The sequence below is a fragment of the Heptranchias perlo genome, chromosome 28 (genome assembly GCF_035084215.1).
Source record: "Heptranchias perlo isolate sHepPer1 chromosome 28, sHepPer1.hap1, whole genome shotgun sequence".
In the NCBI taxonomy this organism is placed as follows: Eukaryota; Metazoa; Chordata; class Chondrichthyes; order Hexanchiformes; family Hexanchidae; genus Heptranchias; species Heptranchias perlo.
In genome coordinates, this window is record NC_090352.1 from 32,309,337 (window position 1) to 32,330,583 (window position 21,247).

General features: G+C 44.5%; 1 protein-coding gene across 4 annotated transcripts in view; it reads left to right on the top strand.

The window, feature by feature from the left end:
• Window positions 1–21,247, top strand: part of LOC137345020 (carboxypeptidase D-like) — a 212,676-nt gene that overhangs the window by 100,023 nt on the left and 91,406 nt on the right. For all 4 annotated transcript variants that reach the window (XM_068008366.1, XM_068008367.1, XM_068008365.1 and 1 more), the window contains exons 14-15: window positions 9,461–9,576; window positions 11,532–11,684. In XM_068008366.1, the coding sequence (XP_067864467.1) occupies window positions 9,461–9,576; window positions 11,532–11,684 (269 nt within the window). The remainder of the gene's footprint in view (window positions 1–9,460; window positions 9,577–11,531; window positions 11,685–21,247) is intronic.

A 21,247-nucleotide genomic window follows, 5' to 3' on the forward strand; every position in this document is an offset into this window, starting at 1 on the left:
TGCCTGCTGCCAACTTGACCAGGGACATTTCAGGCACGGCAGGGTTGCCCGTCTCAGGCAGGCGAGGGCCGACTTAATATGCGGAATTTTCTCCTGCGGGTCCCGCAAAGAATCCTTGGGCCACCACAGCTCTGACCTTCCCTCTCCCTCTGACCACTGGCAGCTCTTTGGAGCCCCCGCTGTCCTGGCACTAACCTTATGCGGGGGACCGTTCCCTTGGGGTCCCCAGCGGCGTTGGCCTCCTGCCTGATTTCCCACTCCCGCCCACCCTCTTCGGGTGGGAGACAGTGCTTGGTCTACTCAGGTGAGCTTCCGGAGTTATAATGGTGCAGGCCTCATGCTAAGCTCTCCGCAGGGGGTTTCCACCCACCCAGAATGTACCCCAAGTTAAAATCGGGGCTTATGGACCAGGTCGCCTCCCCCATCCTCCCCACAGTAGCTCAATGGGTAAAAGCAGAACAAGAAGCCCAGTTATGGTCCATGGTTTCACCCCTGGTTTGTGCTTGGTTGGCCAATCTCAGTTGGGACAGCAATGGGATGCAATTGGCCTCATGTCTTGGGTTGGTTAGAGGGGGGAAGGGTGGGAAAATTGGGTAGGTTTGCTGCTTATGATCACAATAACCTGTGCTGCATGTGTGTGCCAATTGATATCAGCTGAGACGGGAAGCAGGCTTGACTGTGGTAGCCATGATGCATTTGGGTACAGTAGTGCAGTAGCTATGGTACTGAGCTAACCAATCCAGCGGTCATAAGTTTAAATCCCACCAACACTGCACGGGTTAAGGGAGCTCAGCCAATAACACTACCCAGTCTAGCATACACATGGGCCCAGCTCCGAACTATATGGTTGACTCTTAGAAACATAGAAACATAGAAAATAGGAGCAGGAGTAGGCCATTCGGCCCTTTGAGCCTGCTCCACCATTCAATATGATCATTGCTGATCCTCTATCTCAATACCATATTCCCGCTCTCTCCCCATACCCCTTGATGCCTTTTGTGTCTAGAAATCTATCTAGCTCCTTCTTAAATATATTTAGTGACTTGGCCTCCACAGCCTTCTGTGGTAGAGAATTCCATAGGTTCGCCACCCTCTGAGTGAAGAAATTTCTCCTCATCTCAGTCCTAAATGTCCTACCCCGTATCCTGAGACTGTGACCCCTCATTCTGGACCCCCCAGCCAGGGGAAACATTCTCCCTGCATCCAGTCTGTCTAGCCCTGTCAGAATTTTATATGTTTCAATGAGATCCCCTCTCATTCTTCTAAACTCGAGTGAATACAGGCTGAGTCAACCCATATGACAGTCCTGCCATCCCAGGGATCAGTCTGGTGAACCTTCGCTGCACTCCCTCTATGGCAAGTATATCCTTTCTTAGGTAAGGAGACCAAAACTGCACACAATACTCCAAGTGTGGTCTCACCAAGGCCCTGTATAACTGCAGTAAGACATCCTTGCTCCTATACTCAAATCCCCTTGCAATGAAAGCCAACATACCATTTGCCTTCCTAACTGCTTGCTGCACCTGCATATTTGCTTTCAGTGACTGGTGTACAAGGACACCCAGGTCCCTTTGTACATCAACATTCCCCAATCTATCACCATTTAAGTAATACTCTACCTTTCTGTTTTTCCTTCCGAAGTGGATAACTTCACGTTTATCCACATTATACTGCATCTGCCATGTATTTGCCCACTCACTCAACTTGTCTAAATCGCCTTGAATCCTCTTTGCATCCTCCTCACAACTCACGATCCCACCTAGTTTTGTGTCATCAGCAAACTTGGAAATATTACATTTGGTTCCCTCATCCAAATCATTGATATATATTGTGAATAGCTGGGGCCCAAGCACCGATCCCTGCGGTATCCCACTAGTCACTGCCTGCCATCCTGAAAAAGAACCATTTATTCCTACTCTCTGTTTCCTGCCTGTTAACCAATTTTCAATCCATGCCAGTATATCACCCCCAATCCCAGGTGCTTTAATTTTGCACACTAACCCCTTATGTGGGACTTTATCAAAGGCCTTCTGAAAATCCAAATAAACCACATCCACTGGTTGTCCCTTATCTATTCTACCAGTTACATCCTCAAAAAACTCCAGTAGGTTTGTCAAACATGATTTCCCTTTCATAAATCCATGTTGACTTTGTGTCCTCTGAAGTGGCCCAGCAAACCACTCAGTTGTAAAAAAAAACAATTGCTTTCAAGAAGGCGGCCCAACACCAGCTTGTCAGGGCAGCCAGGGACAGGCAATAAATGCTGCCTTATGAGCATGACCTGAGAACCAAAAAACAAATTGAACGGCCACTTGAGTGAGGTTCCAACGGCCCACTGTACCTGTGGATCTGCAGACCAGCATGTCAGTGCCTTCAGGAGAGGCTAGAGAAATGGGAACAGGGTTAAAAAAAAATCCTGATATACTTTAAATTCTTGTGCTGTCAGCTCCAAAATTAAATGCATCACTGTATTGGTTATCTGAAAAATAATTGAAGTCACATAAAAGTCCCAGTTCAGAGATCATAAATTCACAGCACTACCTGAAAGCATTAAGTCGTCAAATAGCCTCTTATGGCAATCTGCCAGATTAAAAAAAAATAAGAGTTCCTGCTGAAACTGGCTAACCAATTAAATTATAATTTCATATTCAAAGTAATTAAGCTACTGGGACAGTTAGTACTAAATAAATTATAATGAGAATAAATCAGAATTCTTTACTGAACATTAATTTTATTGCAGTCTCCCGGGTAATACATTGGCTTTGGAAATAAACAAATTTGTCTTGTGGCACATGCCAGCACTTCAGTAATAGACCAGCCTTGTGTTACTGGGCCTCTTGGTACCAGGTTTCTGGCTCGAGTCATTAAAGTTAGAATCAACTTTTCTTTTTCTTTCATATTCTCCCCTCCTCAACACTTTGCTAATATTGGGATACAGTCCCACTTGGGCCAGCAGCTTTTGGTATCTCATGCAAGTGAGAGCATTCTTTATGTGTGAGGCTAGATAGTGAGTGTTGACAGGACATTCCTCTGTGAGGGCATCGTAAAGAGCCTGATCCTATCCTTAGCTAATGTTCAGACACACACATGCACTGAGGCAAAAGTGCAGACTTTCCACCAGGAGTCACGAGGTAACGACGAGGGCTGAGAACTATCTGTGTTTTCCCCTCCCCCCCCCCCAACCCAGGGTGCTGAGGCCATCTGTAGCACAACTGCATACCCCCCCATCCCCACCCAGCATGGACTGGGGAACCAAACCTGAGACTTACTGGTATTCGTGGCTTAGTGGGTGGTGTCTCTAACCACTCTGACCATTGAGGGAGGGAGTGAGCAACCTTCCAAATGTTTAATGCTACATTTGTTTATGTGATGATTCTGACATGTTCATCATGCAGTTGATGATGTAGATTCTTCCAAGATTTGAATACTGCTCCCACATCTGGGGAGCTTCTGCCATCACCTCTCTCATACTCACAGACAGGAGCGGCATTGTTCAGGAGGGTCCTTTAATGTGGGGTTGGGAGGGGCATTTCTGCTCCTCCCGGCTCCACATGCAGTTAAGTTACTTACCTTCTTGGTTGGCAGGTGGTCCGTAGGGCTGGTTTCCCCGGGTACAGCTCGCAATGGAGCTGGCTGCCTCAGGGCAAATGAATGTTGGAGCAAATAAGGAGCTTAACGCCTGCTTCAGGCGTAGGTAAAGGAAGCCGCTTGTTTTTGCTTGCCTAATATAGCGGGCGACACACTTCCTGTCCACCATTTTGGGGCCTTAGTAGGCTGCGTAGCAGCTGAAAACCGGGTGCTAGGCAGCCCAATTTTCAACGACCTCAGAGATTTCATAATGAGTTATTCCAAATTACAGTGATTGTTGTCATGTGGGATTATTGTTCATTGCCAGCTATTCTGAACCAGCAATGTGGTGAGTCACTCGGCCAACTTATTTTTTTTCGGTGGTGACAGTTGAGGGAGAAAGGCTCGACCGACGACCAGGAGAACTCACTGCACCTCTTCAAATGGTATCGTGGGCTCTTTAATGCCTATCTGAACCACTGGAGCAGGGAGTTGGCCAGAGTCAGAGGAACAGAGAGTCCGTGCAGCGGGTGGGAGCAATTGTAGGGCTGGAGAAGTTTACAGAGATTGGGGGGGGGATGAAGCCTTGAGGGGCTTTAAACGCAAGTATGAGAATTTTAAATTTGAGGCATTGGGTGTCCGGGAGCCGATGTAGGTCAGCGGGGACAGAGTGATGGATGAGCGGGACATGGTGCAGGATAGGAGTTTTGGATGATATGAAGTTTACAGTGGATGGAGTGTGGGAGGCCTGTCAGGTGAGCATTGGAATAGTTGTATCTGGAGGTGACAAAAGCATAGATGAAGATTTCTGTGGCAGATGGGCTGGGAGGGGCAGAAACCAGCGATGTTGCAGAAATGGAAGTAGGCTGTCTTTGTGATGGAGAGGATTATGGGGTCAGAGCCAGCTTGGGGTCAGCACTTTAGTGGGAATGGGCTCGAGAGAGAGAGAGAGCAAGAGGTGATTCTCATGGACGGGTTGTGGGGAGGTTTGGCTTGGGCAAGGTGAAGGGGGCAGCAGAAGCAGCTGAACAGATGGTCTCAACCTTAGTGACAAAGGAGTCATAGAACCATAAAATGGTCACAGCACAGGAGGAGGCCATTCAGCTGGTGGAGTCTGTGCCTGCCCTCTGCAAAAGCAATCCAGCTAGTCCCACGCCCCCGCCCTTTCCCCGTAGCCCTGCAAATTTTTTTCTTTCAAGTACTCATCCAATTCCCGTTTGAAAGCCACGATTGAATCTGCCTCCACCACCCTTTCAGGCAGAGCATTCGCTACGTAAAAAAGTATTTCTTCATGTTGCCTTTGATTCTTTTGCCAATCATCTTGAATCTGTGTCCTCTGGTTCTAGACCCTTCTGCCAACGGGAACAGTTTCTCTCTGTCTAGAACCCTCATTATTTTGAACACCTCTCTCAAATCTCCTCTCAACCTTCTCTGCTCTAGGGAGAACTACCCCAGCTTCTCCAGTCTACCCACATAACTGGAGTCCCTCATCCCTGGAACCATTGTAGTAAATCTTTTCTGCACCCTCTCCAAGGACTTTACATCCTTCCTAAAGTGTGGTGCCCAGAATTGGATACAATACCCCAGTTGTGGCCGAACCAGTGTTTTATAAAGGTTCATCATAACCTCCTTGCTTTTGTACTCTATGCCTCTATTTATAGAGCCCAGGATCCCATATGCTTTTTTAACTGCTTTCTCAACCTGCACTGCTACCTTCAACGATCTGTGCACATATATCCCCAGGTCTCTTCCTACCAAAATGTATCACTTTGCACTTCTCTGCATTAAATTTCATTTGCCACGTGTCTGCCCATTCCACGAGCCTGCCTATGTCCTCTTGAAGTCTATCACTATCCTCCTCACTGTTTACTACACTTCCAAGTTTTGTGTCATCTGCAAATATTGAAATTGTGCCCTGTACACCCAAGTCCAAGTCATTGATATTTATCAAGAAAAGCAGTGGTCCTAGTACTGACCCCTGGGGATTATGTGGCACTTTATCAAATGCCTTTTGTAAGTCCATATACACCACATCAACCGCATTGCCCTCATCAACCCTCTCTATTACCTCATCAAAAAACTCAATCAGGTTAGTTAAACATGATTTGCCAGCTTTCCTTAATTAATCCACACTTGTCCAAGTGACTGTTAATTTTGTCCCGAATTATCGTTTCTAAAAGCTTCTACCACTGAGATTAAACTGACTGGCTTGTAGTTGCTGGGTTTATCGTTACACCCTTTTTTGAACAAGGGTGTAACATTTGCAGTTCTCCAGTCCTCTGGCACCACCCCCTTATCTAAGGTTGATGGGAAGATTATGGCCAGTATCTCTGCAATTTCCACCCTTACTTCCCTCAGTAACCTAGGATGCATCCCATCCGGTCCTGGTGACTTATATACTTTATGTACAGCCAGCCTTTCTAGTCCATGAGCTCCTTGCACTTGTTGTTGGAGGTGAAGGTGGAGGGGGCAGGGAAGATATAGATAGATGGATGGATGGACATAGATAGCAAAACTGAACAAAGCAGTAACTCCACACACACAACTCCCATGCTGAATATTGGCGCAGATATCTATCCTGAAAACAAGAAGTTTTGAGATTCCTTCTCAAGGGCAATTAGGGATGGGCAATAAATACTGGCCTTGCCATCCCATGAATGAATAAAAAAAAAGAAAGATAACTTGGAAACAGAGTCTTGAACTTGCACCCAGTTTTAGCTGTAAATATGGAAATGAGCCAACTGTACTGTTAGTTCTTAACAAAACAGGCACGAAGAGCATAAAAGTACATGAGGCCTGAATACCTCATGAAAATGTAAAGAAGTTGAATTTCAAACAAACCTAATCTGGACCTTGAGCGCTATCTGCATAATAATAGATTAATTTAACTCACAATTCATAATACAAATCAGTCTTTGCTTCCCTACCCTTTGGAAAGGTTGGCCTGCTTGCTCTGTGTATTAAAGCAACACAGGGGTTTCTTTGAGTTTCAAGGGGAGATATGGCAGGAGGGACTGCATGAAAAGTAGACAAATCGTGCCATTCCCTTCCTTCTCCCGAATTTAGGATAGGTCATTACAGTTAAAAATGTTTTACCATTGAGAGACTGGGGTTGTTTGTGTATGTGAAGTAACAGTGGGTGTCACAGGTTGACCTTCTGACTGAAAACTCTACTCAGAGCTTGCACAGTGCTGTTAACCATTACTTGGAGTATTTTATGCAGAAGTTAAAAGGACAGAAAGTGGCAGAAATGAAGAAATGCTACAGTAAGGGATCTCTTTTGAGGTATTGAGTTGAGGCACATGGTCCCTGTAATGCAGGGGCTTTGGAGTCATGTATCTAACCCAAAGCATGTCTGACCTCAGCATATTTAATACTGTAAGTCAGGTGTCAAGTAGAAATTCTTCTATAGCTCTGTCATTCCTTACATCAACATGTAAGAATACAATTATTTAGCTTAAAAAATCTGTGGAGTAGACGGGATAAAACTCTTGCCTCTTCTGAATGAGATGTTATGCCTCAGATCAGGACTTGAGTGCATAATCTAAGCTGACACTTCTGAACTGCAAGAGTGCTGTACTGCAAAGTAACTCATTTCAGTATTCTGAGCTACTATAGTTCCTGTTTTAAATTAAAGCACTGCAGATGCTGGAAATCTGAAATAAAAACTGAAAATGCTGGAAACATTCAGCAGGTGAGGAAGCAGCTTTGGAGCGAGAAACAGAGTTAACATTTCAGGTTGATGACCTTTCATCAGAACTGTTTTAAATTACCTTACTGCCAGATATGGCAAGTCTCACTGGTTTTTGGTGAATATTGCTGATTTTTGGTGAGTCTCATTGTCTTTTGGAGTATCACTACTTTTTGGGACACTCCACAATCTCCAATTGGTGTTTCCCTTTTTAGCATTGCTCTTAAAGGTGCAGGTGCACATTTTAAATTGGAGGTGCACAGTCTACTGGGAGGAGGGAAGGATGGCAGAACGGATCGCGGGACTGTTGCGAGAGCAGGCCCCACGCTTCTCAGACAATGCACTGGAGGCCCTGGTGGAAGGGGTGGATGAAAGGAGGGCCAACCTGTACCCGCAGGGTGGCAGGAGACCCTCCAGATTCCAGCTCCACAGGCATTGGAGGCTGTGGCCCAGGAAGTCAACGCCAGGAGCATGGCACCACGCACGTGGGTGCAGTGCAGAAAGAAGTTCAACGATTTGACACGAGTGGTCAAGGTGAGTGAATGCAAGTGTCAAGTATCAAGTGGCACATCCGACCAACTGCACCACTGCTCCATGCATGACACCCTGTCACCCACCCACCAACAAACACTGCTCATCCGTATGCAATGCTGCAGTTGGCATGCTGCATCTCACCCTCGCATACTATCACACTTGCAGGCCACACATCCACCACTCACAGTTTACACACATTGGCAGCTATTCATCCATGACAGGCATATCATCCAGACATCTTGCAGGATACTCACTGCACATTGCCGTTTGTCTTGCAGGAGAAGGTGGCGCATTGCAGCCGGCAGCAGGACAGACCTGAGGGAGGACAGGCACGCCTACACATCCTCACACCCTTGGAGGAGACTGCTTCGGACCATTGGGCAGGCCGTCACTGCACCCGTGCTGGAGGTCCTGATGAAGTGGGTCTCTGCATATCTAATGCTCCTTCTCGTTTCCCACACCTCCCTCCTCCCACAGTCTTTTCTGACTCACATGCTGCAGATGCTGTCAGCACATACGTCTTACTTGCTCCTCTCCCCACTCCGCAATTCAACCTATTTCCCTTTGTCATTGCAGATACCCAAGAACAGGAGCCAGCACTGTCCGAGGAGGAGGAGGAGGGGGAGGAGGAGGAGGAGGACACTGAAGGCACACCGTCACTCGATCTGACACTCGCATCCACCAGCTGAGAGACTGATACTGCATGTCCTTTAGAGGCTAGGTTAGAGGAGGGATCTGCACGTGGTGATACACAGGGCACAAATGCGCAGGAGCCGGGGCAGGGGGGAACGGATACCACAGATGCCAGCTCGCTGGAGGGCAAGGTCGCTCACTAGTTCTGCTGCAGGGGAGTCGGATGAGGACTTCGATGGGCCAGGCTACAGGAGACGGCTGATGGGCGTACACCACCAAATGCTTGGGGCACTGGAAAACCTGCCAGAAAGCCTGCGCACAATGACAAGGGACATGGAGGAGTCCATCTCGAATTTGACACAGGGCCTTGCGCAGAGCTTGGAGCTTATCCTTTCTCACATGGAATGGGTGGTCACCTCCATCAGCACACCTGTAGAACCCACCATGATGCAGCATCTGATGGCCGATGTCGTGGCTTTCATTGCAGCACAAACTGATGTCATCAAAGGTCTGCAAGCTTCAGTTGAAGCTCAGACTGCTGCAATGGAAGCACAGATTGCTGCTATCATGACTCTGGGTACCACTGTGGAACAGGGCTTCCTGGGCATCGCATCCATTCTCCAGCTGATCACCAGGAGCGCTGAGGCGCCACCCTGGGAGAGTGGCAGTGTCGCTATGGTAGTCAGACCTGCTGTCCTCTCTCTGGACGACAGCATGCTTCCACCACAGCCACTCTGCCAGTGCCCTTGTGGTTGCCTATCAAGGGCACAAAATTACAAATTAAGTTGTACCTGACTCATTTTTCCCTATTGCCTACTGGTTAGACACACTGCCATATCTGATATTTCAGCTGAGATGAGCAACTCAATGTGTGGGGCAAGTCTATATATGAATACCAGTTGAGGGTGAGATCCAAATCCAGGTGTCCACAATTTATGGCATTGTACATTGCTGTGCCAACATGAATATTTAATTTATTATAATAATTTAAGATGCATCATTTATAACTCTTTTTATTTTGGATTGTTGATGTAGACACATCAGTCTGGTTTATGCCCGGAACCATCCTAAAATGCAACAGGCAGGTGCCTGCCCAGGAAGCACTTTTCCTGATGGTATCACTAATGGTGCAGCCTGGTACACTTTGGAAGGTAGGTGGGAGAGGAGAGCCACTTGTCAAGCATTTTTTGACAACTTTACTGCTGTAGAGACTCTTGAAAAAGGTGTTAAGAAGCCATTTTGGCAGGAATGGACCCACCCTCTGTGCTTACTAAATGGTTTTGGAGAGGGTGCAGCAAACAAGACTGGGGAAGAGCTATGAGCAAGATCATTGGTTTCCATTTGCTTTTTAAAAAAAATCTTCTCATCAAGGAGAGGGATGTTAGTGCTGTGGAATGGAACCTTTCCCTCTTCAAGGACTTAGTGGGTGCACTCCCAGGTCAGGTATAGCATGGCTGTTAATTGTATCATGTGATTTATATCAATTAGTGTTAATTGTATTCAGGTGGTGTGTGTGATTGGGGACTCTCTTGCATCCTTTTTCTATAAGAGCTTATCTAGGGTGTGGTGTGTGTGTAAGGGGGATCTCTGTGAATAAATGGTTGGAGGCAACTAAAGACCAGGCTCTTGTATTTTTTTAAATTTTTTTTAATTTTTTTAAATTTTTTTTTCTCTCTATTTTTTTTCTTTTTTTTTAATCCCCCTTTTATAAGAAGGGGGGGTGTGGGGTGTGCTTACGAACTAAAAACCCAAAGAAACCAAAACCAAGTTTTCAAATTAAAACTTTATTAGCCTCGTCCAGGATGCACTCCAGCCCCTGCGGTGCCCACCGGTCGCGGAAAGCCTCGAGCGTACCGGCAGACACCGCGTGCTCCATCTCCAGGGCCACCCGGGCGTGGAGCAACCCGCGAAAGAGAGGCAGACAGGCCGAGCGCCCGCCCCCACGGACCGCGAGCATCCTAGACCTGCAGGCTCTTGTATTCTATCCTTCACCGCTTGGCTATCCAATTTATAACAGCGGCCAGATGCAGAGTAAAACTCCCACTACTTTGACCCAACAAAGTGCCTCTGCCCCAACCTCAGAAGAACTCCCTTTACTGCACCTGCATGGCATTTTTTCCATCTCCCACTCCAGCCTTCCCGTAACCTCTCTGAGTGAGGTTGCCAGTTTTTGTACTGTGAGCCCATGCCCACTGATTGAAATCGTTTAAACTCTTTTCATGTAGAAGCCTTATAGGCAGCAGATAGAGGAGACTTCCAATCTCATCAGTCTGAGCTAGATTTGCACCCAGCTCCCAATGTGCAAGGTCAAAGTCTAACCCATTGCATTACCCAGTTTACTCTAAATTCAGTTGCTTAATTCATTTTGTCTGATAATTAATTTTTTTCAACACTGAGGTCCCACTTTGCTGTGCTATTTACATTGCTTAATTCAAATTTTAATCATGCAATAGATAACTTCAAATTATAAGAAAAAAGGCTGTAATAAAAATAGCGTTTGACTTACTCAGTCAGTGTAAACCAGTGGTCCGGGTATAGAGAATAGCAACTCTCTTGTATGTTATATGCAAGGCCACTGGTTTTCCACTCTCATGGAAAATTGAATTTGACTTATTCAGTCACAGTAAATCATGTTGTGGGCCCACACCCACTGTCCAAACATTAGAACCTTTACAGTTATCAGAGAAAGAAGATTTGCATCGCCTTAGTCTTGACTGGATTATAATTCAGTGGTGGAGGCTAAAGGACAATGTTTAAATTCACTAGGATAGATTTTGACTTTGTGCGAGAGTGTAAAACGGGTGATAGCGAATCAGCAGCCCATTTTACATCTCTCCCCATTTTTATTTCCATTGACTTCCAATGGAATCGGGAGAGATATAAAACGGGCTGCCGATTCGCTATCACCCATTTTACACTATTGCACAAAGTCAAAATCTCCCCCATTGTGTCACCCAGTCCATATCCTTTTCAATTATTCGACATGAACTTATGTCATGGAACATACCAAAGAAAGTAATGCAGTAAAAGAGGGTGATCTATTTACAAGTTAGTGCTCAGTCTGAAGGATTTACTATTCACTGTTGCTCCTCTTGTGTTTTTGTAGGCGGAATGCAAGACTATAGCTATGTGTGGGGCCAGTGTCTGGAGGTTACTCTGGAGCTTTCCTGTGTGAAGTACCCGAACAGCAGCGATCTAGAGCAATACTGGTGGGACAACAAGCAATCACTGCTGGAATATATGAAGCTAGCTCACCTTGGTAACCCTTCACATTCTATGTATCAATAGGAATTAGAGAGTGCACAATGATAGACAGTGGAGTGCTACATTTATTCCATGAGTGATTCATTCTTTATTCATGAGTGATGAAGACGGTGCTTTCATTCTTTGGCGGCAATTCTGTGCTCCTGCAATCCCTCCAGGAAGCTGCACTGACAGTGGAGCATGGGTCGGAACATTGGGGCTACAATACTTTTGACGATCCACAATCCTTTTGAGTGTGACTACCCCACTGAGAGTGCAAAGTTACCCCTATTATATCATGTGATTCACCTCTGACTAATATCCTGATACAACCAGCTGCCATTTTGAGCACCTCATAGGTGGGGATGAAGAATTTGATTTGTGGAGTCGTTATGGAATCAAATTCTACTTCATTCATGAGAATCATAGAATTATTGACATTACAGCACAGACTGCGATCATTCAACCCATTCTACCTCTGCCAGTATTAACTCATCAACTAGAGCTCTCTGTTCAAATTTACCTGCTCTTTTCCTGTACCCTTTTATATTCTTTCTTTTCAAATACTTATCCAATTCTTTTTAAATGATATAGATGCTGAATAAATAACCACCTGTGGTAAAGCATTCCATGTTCCAATAATCCTCTGTATGAAATAAAATCCTTTTAACTGCCCCCTTTATTTCTCTAGAGAGAATTCTACCTCTGTGGCCCCTAGTTACTGATTTGCTAGTCAGCAAAAATAATCTTTCATTATTAACCCTCTCAAAACCATCCATTATTTTAGATTTCACTTGAATTTTCTCTATTTCACTAAAAAAGTGGAACAGTTTTTGACCCTTTCTTCATAACTATAACCTTTCCCTCTAGTGAATCTTTGCATGGTTTCCATGGTTCTAATATCATTGCTGTAATGGGGTACTCAGAACTACACGTCTTACTGTGATCTAACTTTGTCTTGCACAAATTCAACATTGTTTCCTTGCTTTTATATTCAATGAGTACCCCTCCACTCCATATATAAAACCCAAATTCTATTTGCATTTTTCTTGTACTTATGCTCCCATCTGTGTATCTGTCTCTTTAGATCTCCCTCTTCCTCCCCTCTGTTAAGAATCTTACTGCTTTGGGTATCCCTCTTTTCACTGTTCTTTCCCTGAAAATGTAGTAAAGAAAGAAGAAGGTCATGGGTTCCAGCGCCGCTCCAGCGATTTGAGCACATAATCTAGGCTGGCACTTCGGTGTAGTACTGAGGGAGCGCTGCACTGTCAGAGGTGCCGTTAAACTGAGGCCCTGTCTGCCCACTCAAATGGATGTAAAAGAATAGAAAGGGAGTTCTCTCGGTGTCCTGACCAACATTGATCCCTCAAACAGCACCTAAAAACAGATGATCTGATCATTTATTTCATTTCAGTTTGTGGGACCTTGCTGTGTGCAAATTGGTTACAGCGTTTCTGCGCATTAACAACAGTGACTACACTTCAAAAATTACTTCATTGGCTGTAAAACGCTTTGGGATGTCCTGAAATTGTGAAAGGTGCTATATAAAAGCAAGTTCTTTCTTAAAATGTAGTGCTTCACGTTTCTCTGCATTGAACTGCACCTGCCTCTGATTGCCCACTCTGCCCACCTGTATTGTCCCCCTGTAATCTCCTGCATTTTTCCCCAGAGTTTGCCATGGCCCCTAATTTGGAATCATCAGCAGACGTGAATATTGTTCCTGTTGTGCCTATGTCCAAATAACTTATAGAAGTGGAAAACAAGAGATCCTAGCACAGATCCCTGGGACACAGCATAAACCCACATCCTATCAATACTTCCACTCTCTGATCAGCCAGTTGTTTATCCATATGGTTATATTCCCGTCGATGCCTAAATCGTTACAAGTCTCTTATGTGGCAGGGTATCAAATACCTTCTGAAAATTCATATATACATCCACCGCAGTGCCTTTATGAACATGAGTTCAAATCCCACAGTGGCAGTTTGAGAATTTGAATTCAGTTTTAAAAATCTGGAAATAAAAAACTGGTCTCAGTAAAAGTGACCATGAAGCTGTCAGATTGTTGTAAAAACCCAACTGGTTCACTAATGTCCTTTATGGAAGGAAACCTGCCGTCCTTACCTGGTCTGGCCTATATGTGACTCCAGTCCCACACTGATGTGGTTGACTCTTAACTGTCCTCTGAAGTGGCCCAACAAGTCACCCAATAAATGCCAGCCTTGCCAGCGACGCACACATCTCGAGAATGATTAATTTAAAAAAATGTGCATTCTGATTTCCTTGAAAAATTTAATTAAATTAGTGAACCAAGACCTCTCTTTGCAAATCCATGCTGACTATCACTGATTAGCCTATGTCAGTTCACTAATTTTATCCTGCATTATGGATCTGAGGGGCTGAAATTCTATTGCGAGTCTCCTGCTGGAGTTACAATGAGAGACCAATGGAACCCCACAGAATTTCAGCCCCATGAAATTTACCAGCAATGAAGTAAGATTAATTTGCCTATAATTTCCTGGCTTTATCCTTTACCCTTTCTTCAACAAAGACATAATATTTGCCACCCTGAGGGCACTAGTCTCACTCCATCTAAGGGGAAAAAAGAGAACATGTGGTCAAAAGTGCCACCGCTACTGTGTGTCAGGAAATGATTTTCTTCTAACTTCAGACACTGGAGGTTTAAGTGTTACAGTGACTGATTCTAGAGATTATAGAATCATACAGCACAGAAGGAGGCCATTCGGCCCATAGTGCTTATGCCGACTCTCTGAAAAAGCTATCAATTAGTCCCACTCCCCTGCTTTTACCCCTGAAAATTTCTCCTTTTTAAGTAGAGATCCAATTCCCTTTTGAAGGTTATTAGTGCATCTTCTCCCACCGCCCTTTCAAGCAATGCATAACAACTCACTGAGTTAAAAAAAGTTCTCCTCATCTCCCCCTGGCTTTTTTGCCAATTATTTTCAATCTGTGTCCTCTGGTTACTGTCCCTTCTGCCAGTGGAAACAGTTTCTCCCTATCTACTCTATCAAAACTCCTCACAATTTTGAACACCTCTATTAAATTTCCCGTTAACTTTCTCTGCTGTAAGGAGAACAACCCCAGCTTCTCTAGTCTCTCCAGAAAACTGAAACTCCTCATCTCTGGTAGCATTCTACTAAATCTCCTCTGCACGTTCTCCAAGACCTTGATGTCCTTTCTAAAGTGTGGTGCCCAGAATTTTACACAATACTCTAGCTGAGGTCCAACCAATGATTTATAAAGATTTAGCATAACTTCCTTGCTTTTGTACTCTTTGCCTCTGTTTATAAAGCCAAGGATCCTGTATGCTTTATTAAAAGCTTTATCAACTTGTTCTGCCACCTTCAAAGATTTGTGTAAGTGAACCCCCAGGTCTCTCCGTTCCTGCACTCCCTTTAATATTGTACCATTTAGTTTATATTGCCGCTCCTCATTTATCCTTCCAAAATGCATCACTTCGTACTTCTTTGCATTAAATTTCATCTGCCATGTGTCTGCCCATTTCACCAGTCAGTCTATGTCCCCCTGAAGTCTGCCGTTATTCTCCTCACTATTTATTTCATTTCCAAGCTTTGTGTCATCTGCAAACTTTGAAATTATGCCCTCATACTCAAGTCCAGATCATTAATATATATCAAAAAGAGCCGTGTGTCAGATTCTATGCAGTAGATTGTTACTGTGAGAGATTCTATACAGTAAACTCACTGTGGTAGATTCTATAGTGCAAATCGTTAATGTGGCAGATTTCTATAGTAAGCTGTTACTGCGACAGTTTCTGTACAGTAAACCATTACTGTGAAGATTCTGTAGAGTAAGCTGTTACTGTGACAGATTATATATGGCAAGCTGCTACTGTGGCAAATTCTCTGCAGTAATCTATTCTAGTGACAGATTCTGTGCGGCAAACTGTTATTGTGACAGATTCCATACAGTAAACTGTTACTCTGGAAGATTTTGTACAGCAGAATGTTACATTCACAATTCAGGACAGCAAACTGTTACTGTGATAGATTCTATTCAGTAAACTGTTACTGCAGCAAAGCTGCACAGTAAACAATGCAAAGGGTCCTCACGGTAGCTTATTTACTAAAGGAATCAAAGAAGGAAAAGCGGTTGCAGTTGTTATCAGGCAATGTGATAACACGTCTTTATTGGACAGAATGCCTGATAACACCTGTTCGAACAAATCAATGATATATCGCTCCCTTTGGCAGTGTATAATATTTAAAGAGGTATGTCTTCTTGGAAACATGTTTGACAAACTTCTGTTTTGCCTTGGGGAGAGAGAAGAACCAAATAGCTGTGTGTTATTTGGTTCACGATGGCATCATGCAGAATAGAATAGAAGTTTACAACATGGAAACAGGCCCTTCGGCCCAACATGTCCATGTCGCCCAGTTTATACCACTAAGCTAGTCCCAATTGCCTGCACTTGGCCCATATCCCTCTATACCCATCTTACCCATGTAACTGTCCAAATGCTTTTTAAAAGACAAAATTGTACCTGCCTCTACTACTGCCTCTGGCAGCTCGTTCCAGACACTCACCACCCTTTGAGTGAAAAAATTGCCCCTCTGGACCCTTTTGTATCTCTCCCCTCTCACCTTAAATCTATGCCCCCTCGTTATAGACTCCCCTACCTTTGGGAAAAGATATTGACTATCTACCTTATCTATGCCCCTCATTATTTTATAGACTTCTGTAAGATCACCCCTAAACCTCCTACTCTCCAGGGAAAAAAGTCTCAGTCTATCCAATCTCTCCCTATAAGTCAAACCATCAAGTCCCGGCAGCATCCTAGTAAATCTTTTCTGCACTCTTTCTAGTTTAATAATATCCTTTCTATAATAGGGTGACCAGAACTGTACACAGTATTCCAAGTGTGGCCTTACTAATGTCTTGTACAACTTCAACAAGACATCCCAACTCCTGTATTCAATGTTCTGACCAATGAAACCAAGCATGCTGAATGCCTTCTTCACCACCCTATCCACCTGTGACACCACTTTCAAGGAGCTATGAACCTGTACTCCTAGATCTCTTTGTTCTATAACTCTCCCCAACGCCCTGCCATTAACGGAGTAGGTCCTGACCCGATTCGATCTACCAAAATGCATCACCTCACATTTATCTAAATTAAACTCCATCTGCCATTCATCGGCCCACTGGCCCAATTTATCAAGATCCCGTTGCAATCCTAGATAACCTTCTTCACTGTCCACAATGCCACCAATCTTGGTGTCATCTGCAAACTTACTAACCATGCCTCCTAAATTCTCATCCAAATCATTAATATAAATAACAAATAACAGCGGACCCAGCACCGATCCCTGAGGCACACCGCTGGTCACAGGCCTCCAGTTTGAAAAACAACCCTCTACAACCACCCTCTGTCTTCTGTCGTCAATCCAATTTTGTATCCAATTGGCTACCTCACCTTGGATCCCGTGAGATTTAACCTTATGTAACAACCTACCATGTGGTACCTTGTCAAAGGCTTTGCTAAAGTCCATGTAGACCACGTCTACTGCACAGCCCTCATCTATCTTCTTGGTTACCCCTTCAAAAAACTCAATCAAATTCGTGAGACATGATTTTCCTCTCACAAAACCATGCTGACTGTTCCTAATCAGTCCCTGCCTCTCCAAATGCCTGTAGATCCCGTCTCTCAGAATACCCTCTAACAACTTACCCACTACAGATGTCAGGCTCACCGGTCTGTAGTTCCCAGGCTTTTCCCTGCCGCCCTTCTTAAACAAAGGCACAACATTTGCTACCCTCCAATCTTCAGGCACCTCACCTGTAGCTGTCGATGATTCAAATATCTCTGCTAGGGGACCCGCAATTTCCTCCCTAACCTCCCATAACGTCCTGGGATACATTTCATCAGGTCCCGGAGATTAATCTACCTTGATGCGCGTTAAGACTTCCAGCACCTCCCTCTCTGTAATATGTACACTCCTCAAGACATCACTATTTATTTCCCCAAGTTCCCTAACATCCATGCCTTTCTCAACCGTAAATACCGATATGAAATATTCATTTAGGATCTCACCCATCTCTTGTGGTTCCGCACATAGATGACCTTGTTGATCCTTAAGAGGCCCTACTCTCTCCCTAGTTACTCTTTTGCCCTTTATGTATTTGGTGAAGCTCTTTGGATTCTCCTTTGCCTTATCTGCCAAAGCAATCTCATGTCCCCTTTTTGCCCTCCTGATTTCTCTCTTAACTCTACTCCGGCAATCTCTATACTCTTCAAGGGATCCACTTGATCCCAGCTGTCTATGCATGTCATATGCCTCCTTCTTTTTGACTAGGGCCTCAATCTCCCGAGTCATCCAAGGTTCCCTACTTTTACCAGCCTTTCCCTTCACTTTATAAGGAATGTGCTTACCCTGAACCCTGGTTAACACACTTTTGAAAGCCTCCCACTTACCAGACGTCCCTTTGCCTGCCAACAGACTCTCCCAATCAACTTCTGAAAGTTCCTGTCTAATACCATCAAAATTGGCCTTTCCCCAATTTAGAATTTTAACTTTTGGGCCAGACCTATCATTCTCCATAGCTATCTTAAAACTAATGGAATTATGATCACTGGTCCCAAAGTGATCCCTCACTAACACTTCTGTCACCTGCCCTTCCTTATTTCCCAAGAGGAGGTCAAGTTTTGCCCCCTCTCTAGTCGGGCCATCCACATACTGAATGAGAAATTCCTCCTGAATACACTCAACAAATTTCTCTCCATCCAAGCCCCTAATGCTATGGCTGTCCCAGTCAATGTTGGGAAAGTTAAAGTCCCCTACTATTACCACCCTATTTTTCTTGCAGCTGTCTGTAATCTCCTTACATATTTGCTCCTCAATTTCCCATTGACTATTTGGGGGGGTGTAGTACAATCCTATCAAAGTGATCTCTCCCTTCTTATTTTTCAGTTCTACCCATATAGACTCAGTGGGCGAACCCTCAGATATATCCCCTCTCACTACTGCCGTGATGTTCTCCCTAATCAAGAATGCAACTCCCCCTCCTCTCTTACCTCCTGCTCTATCTTTCCTATAGCATCTGTACCCTGGAACATTGAGCTGCCAGTCCTGCCCCTCCCTTAGCCATGTTTCAGTAATAGCTATAACATCCCAGTCCCATGTACCCATCCATGCCCTGAGTTCATCTGCCTTGCCCATCAGACTTCTTGCATTGAAATAAATGCAGTTTAATCTAGACTTCCCTTGGTCTTTGCCCTGCTTTCTCAGACCATCTGTCCAGTCATGTTTTGTACACTCTCCCTTACTGCCTTTTGTTTCTGTCACCACTTTACTTCCCACTGACTTCCTGCATCGGTTCCCATCCCCCTGCCACATTAGTTTAAACCCTCCCCAACAGCACTAGCAAACACTCCCCCTAGGACATTGGTTCCAGTCCTGCCCAGATGCAGACCGCCCAATTTGTACTGGTCCCACCTCCCCCAGAACCGGTTCCAATGGCTCAGGAATTTGAATCCCTCCCTCTTGCACCATCTCTCAAGCCACGTATTCATCCTAGCTATCCTGTCATTCCTATTCTGACTAGCCCGTGGCACTGGTAGCAATCCTGAGATTACTACCTTTGAGGTCCTACTTTTTAGTTTAACTCCTAACTCCCTAAATTCAGCTTGTAGGACCTCATCCCGTTTTTTACCTATATCGTTGGTACCTATATGCACCACGACAACTGGCTGTTCACCCTCCCCCTCCAGAATGTCCTGCAGCCGCTCCGATTATGCATTTTGACATGATTTGTGTTTGTAAACAAAGAACAATATAAAAAGATTTGCCAAACAATTTTTCATGGAGTTGGTGCTCTTTTAACATATGAAAGATAAACCCTGTTACACAACCAAGGCCACAACTTTCAGCAGGAGTTACTGCTTTGGATTTTAATGTTTGTGAATTTAAAGCTAAACTGGAATTTTAATATTTTTCTGAAACAAATAATATAAAACAGAACAGAAGCTTAATAGGGCAGAAATTGGAACGGCTTGTTAATGCAAATAATATCAAAATGGATTCCACAGACATGATGTCAAATACACTCTGTGCTCCTGATTTCCCAACATCTTTTATTCACGTATCGGGTGTATACTAAGAGTGGTTGATGTAAAGTGTCCATGTGCTATGGGTGCCCAGGTTCACTTATAGTGCTCCGGTGAGATTCCTTTGCTGATCATCCTAACTGTGATGGGTTTACACCTCCAATACAACTACAGACAAAGGAATTTCATATGATCTTGTTAAGGGCTTGTACACTAATGTCTCACAACAAAACCTTAAGGTCACAGTAATTTTTATTTCCATTATACTGTAGTTTAAGACATTGTAAACAGGTTAGAAAGGGATATTAGAGAAAGAAGAAACTTGCACAGCACCTTTCACAACCTGAGGACATCCCAAAACGCTTGACAACCAGTGAAGTACTTATGAAGAGTGGTTGTTGTTGTAATGTAGGCAAATGCAGCTGCTGATTTGCACACAGGAAGATTCCACAAACATCAATGATGTAAACAGCCAGACAATGGTGCTGGTTGAGGAATAAATGTTGGCCAGGACACCAAGCGAACTCTCTGCTCTTCGTCAAATAGTGCCATGGGATCTTTCACATTCACCTGAGAGGGCAGACAGTGCCTTGGTTTAAAGGCAGCACCTCCGACAGTGCCGCACTCCCTCAGTACTGCAGTGAAGTGTCATCCTAGATTATGTGCTCAAGTCTATGCAGTTGGGCTTGATTCCCTGATCAGCACCTTACAATGAGGAACAGCGGCTCACCGGCAGCACTGGTTTAGCGTATCGCAGGCTTTCAGCCCCTGATTTCCCATCCAATCCCGTCCATCCGTTCCTCATTGGGAGCACTGATTGGGGAATCAACCCTTTTGTAAGTTACATGGGAGATTTTTACAGATTGTAACATTTTTGCAGATTTAAAAATGTTCCAAGGTACAGTTGTGTTATTTCTTGCTGAATTTTTGTGCTCATCAAGTTGAGGAATATCAGCACCGAGGAATGGAACACTTTCCCACTTCTAGGTTGGGCAAAGCATGGGCTGCTGAAGAGTAAAGCTCCATCTACTCTGACCCAACAAACATGCTTCAGCACCAACCTCAGAAAACACCCCCTACTGCATCAGAGTGATAGTTTTCCGTCTCCCACACCAGCTATCCTGTGTCCTGTCCGAGTGAGATTACCAACTCAGAGCCGGTTTTGTACTGCGGCCCTGTATCCATTTGGAACTGGGGTGAGATTCCCCAACACACATTTCACTTACAGCCCCAACAGCAAAATCAGTGTGGATTTGAACCCAGATGTGAACGGACAGTGTGCTAACCCTGAGTGCCATTAACACTGCAGTAATTAAATTATACTGTGGGTAAATTTATAACCACAGCGAGTTGAACCTGGGCACCCATACCAGATTTTATATCGCTTTGATTGCAGTCTTGACTCACTTGTCCCTACTCCGTGAAATTATATTGGTAGAAATACCACCCATAGCAAAATCAAACTATTTTAATTTTAGAGTGAAAGATAT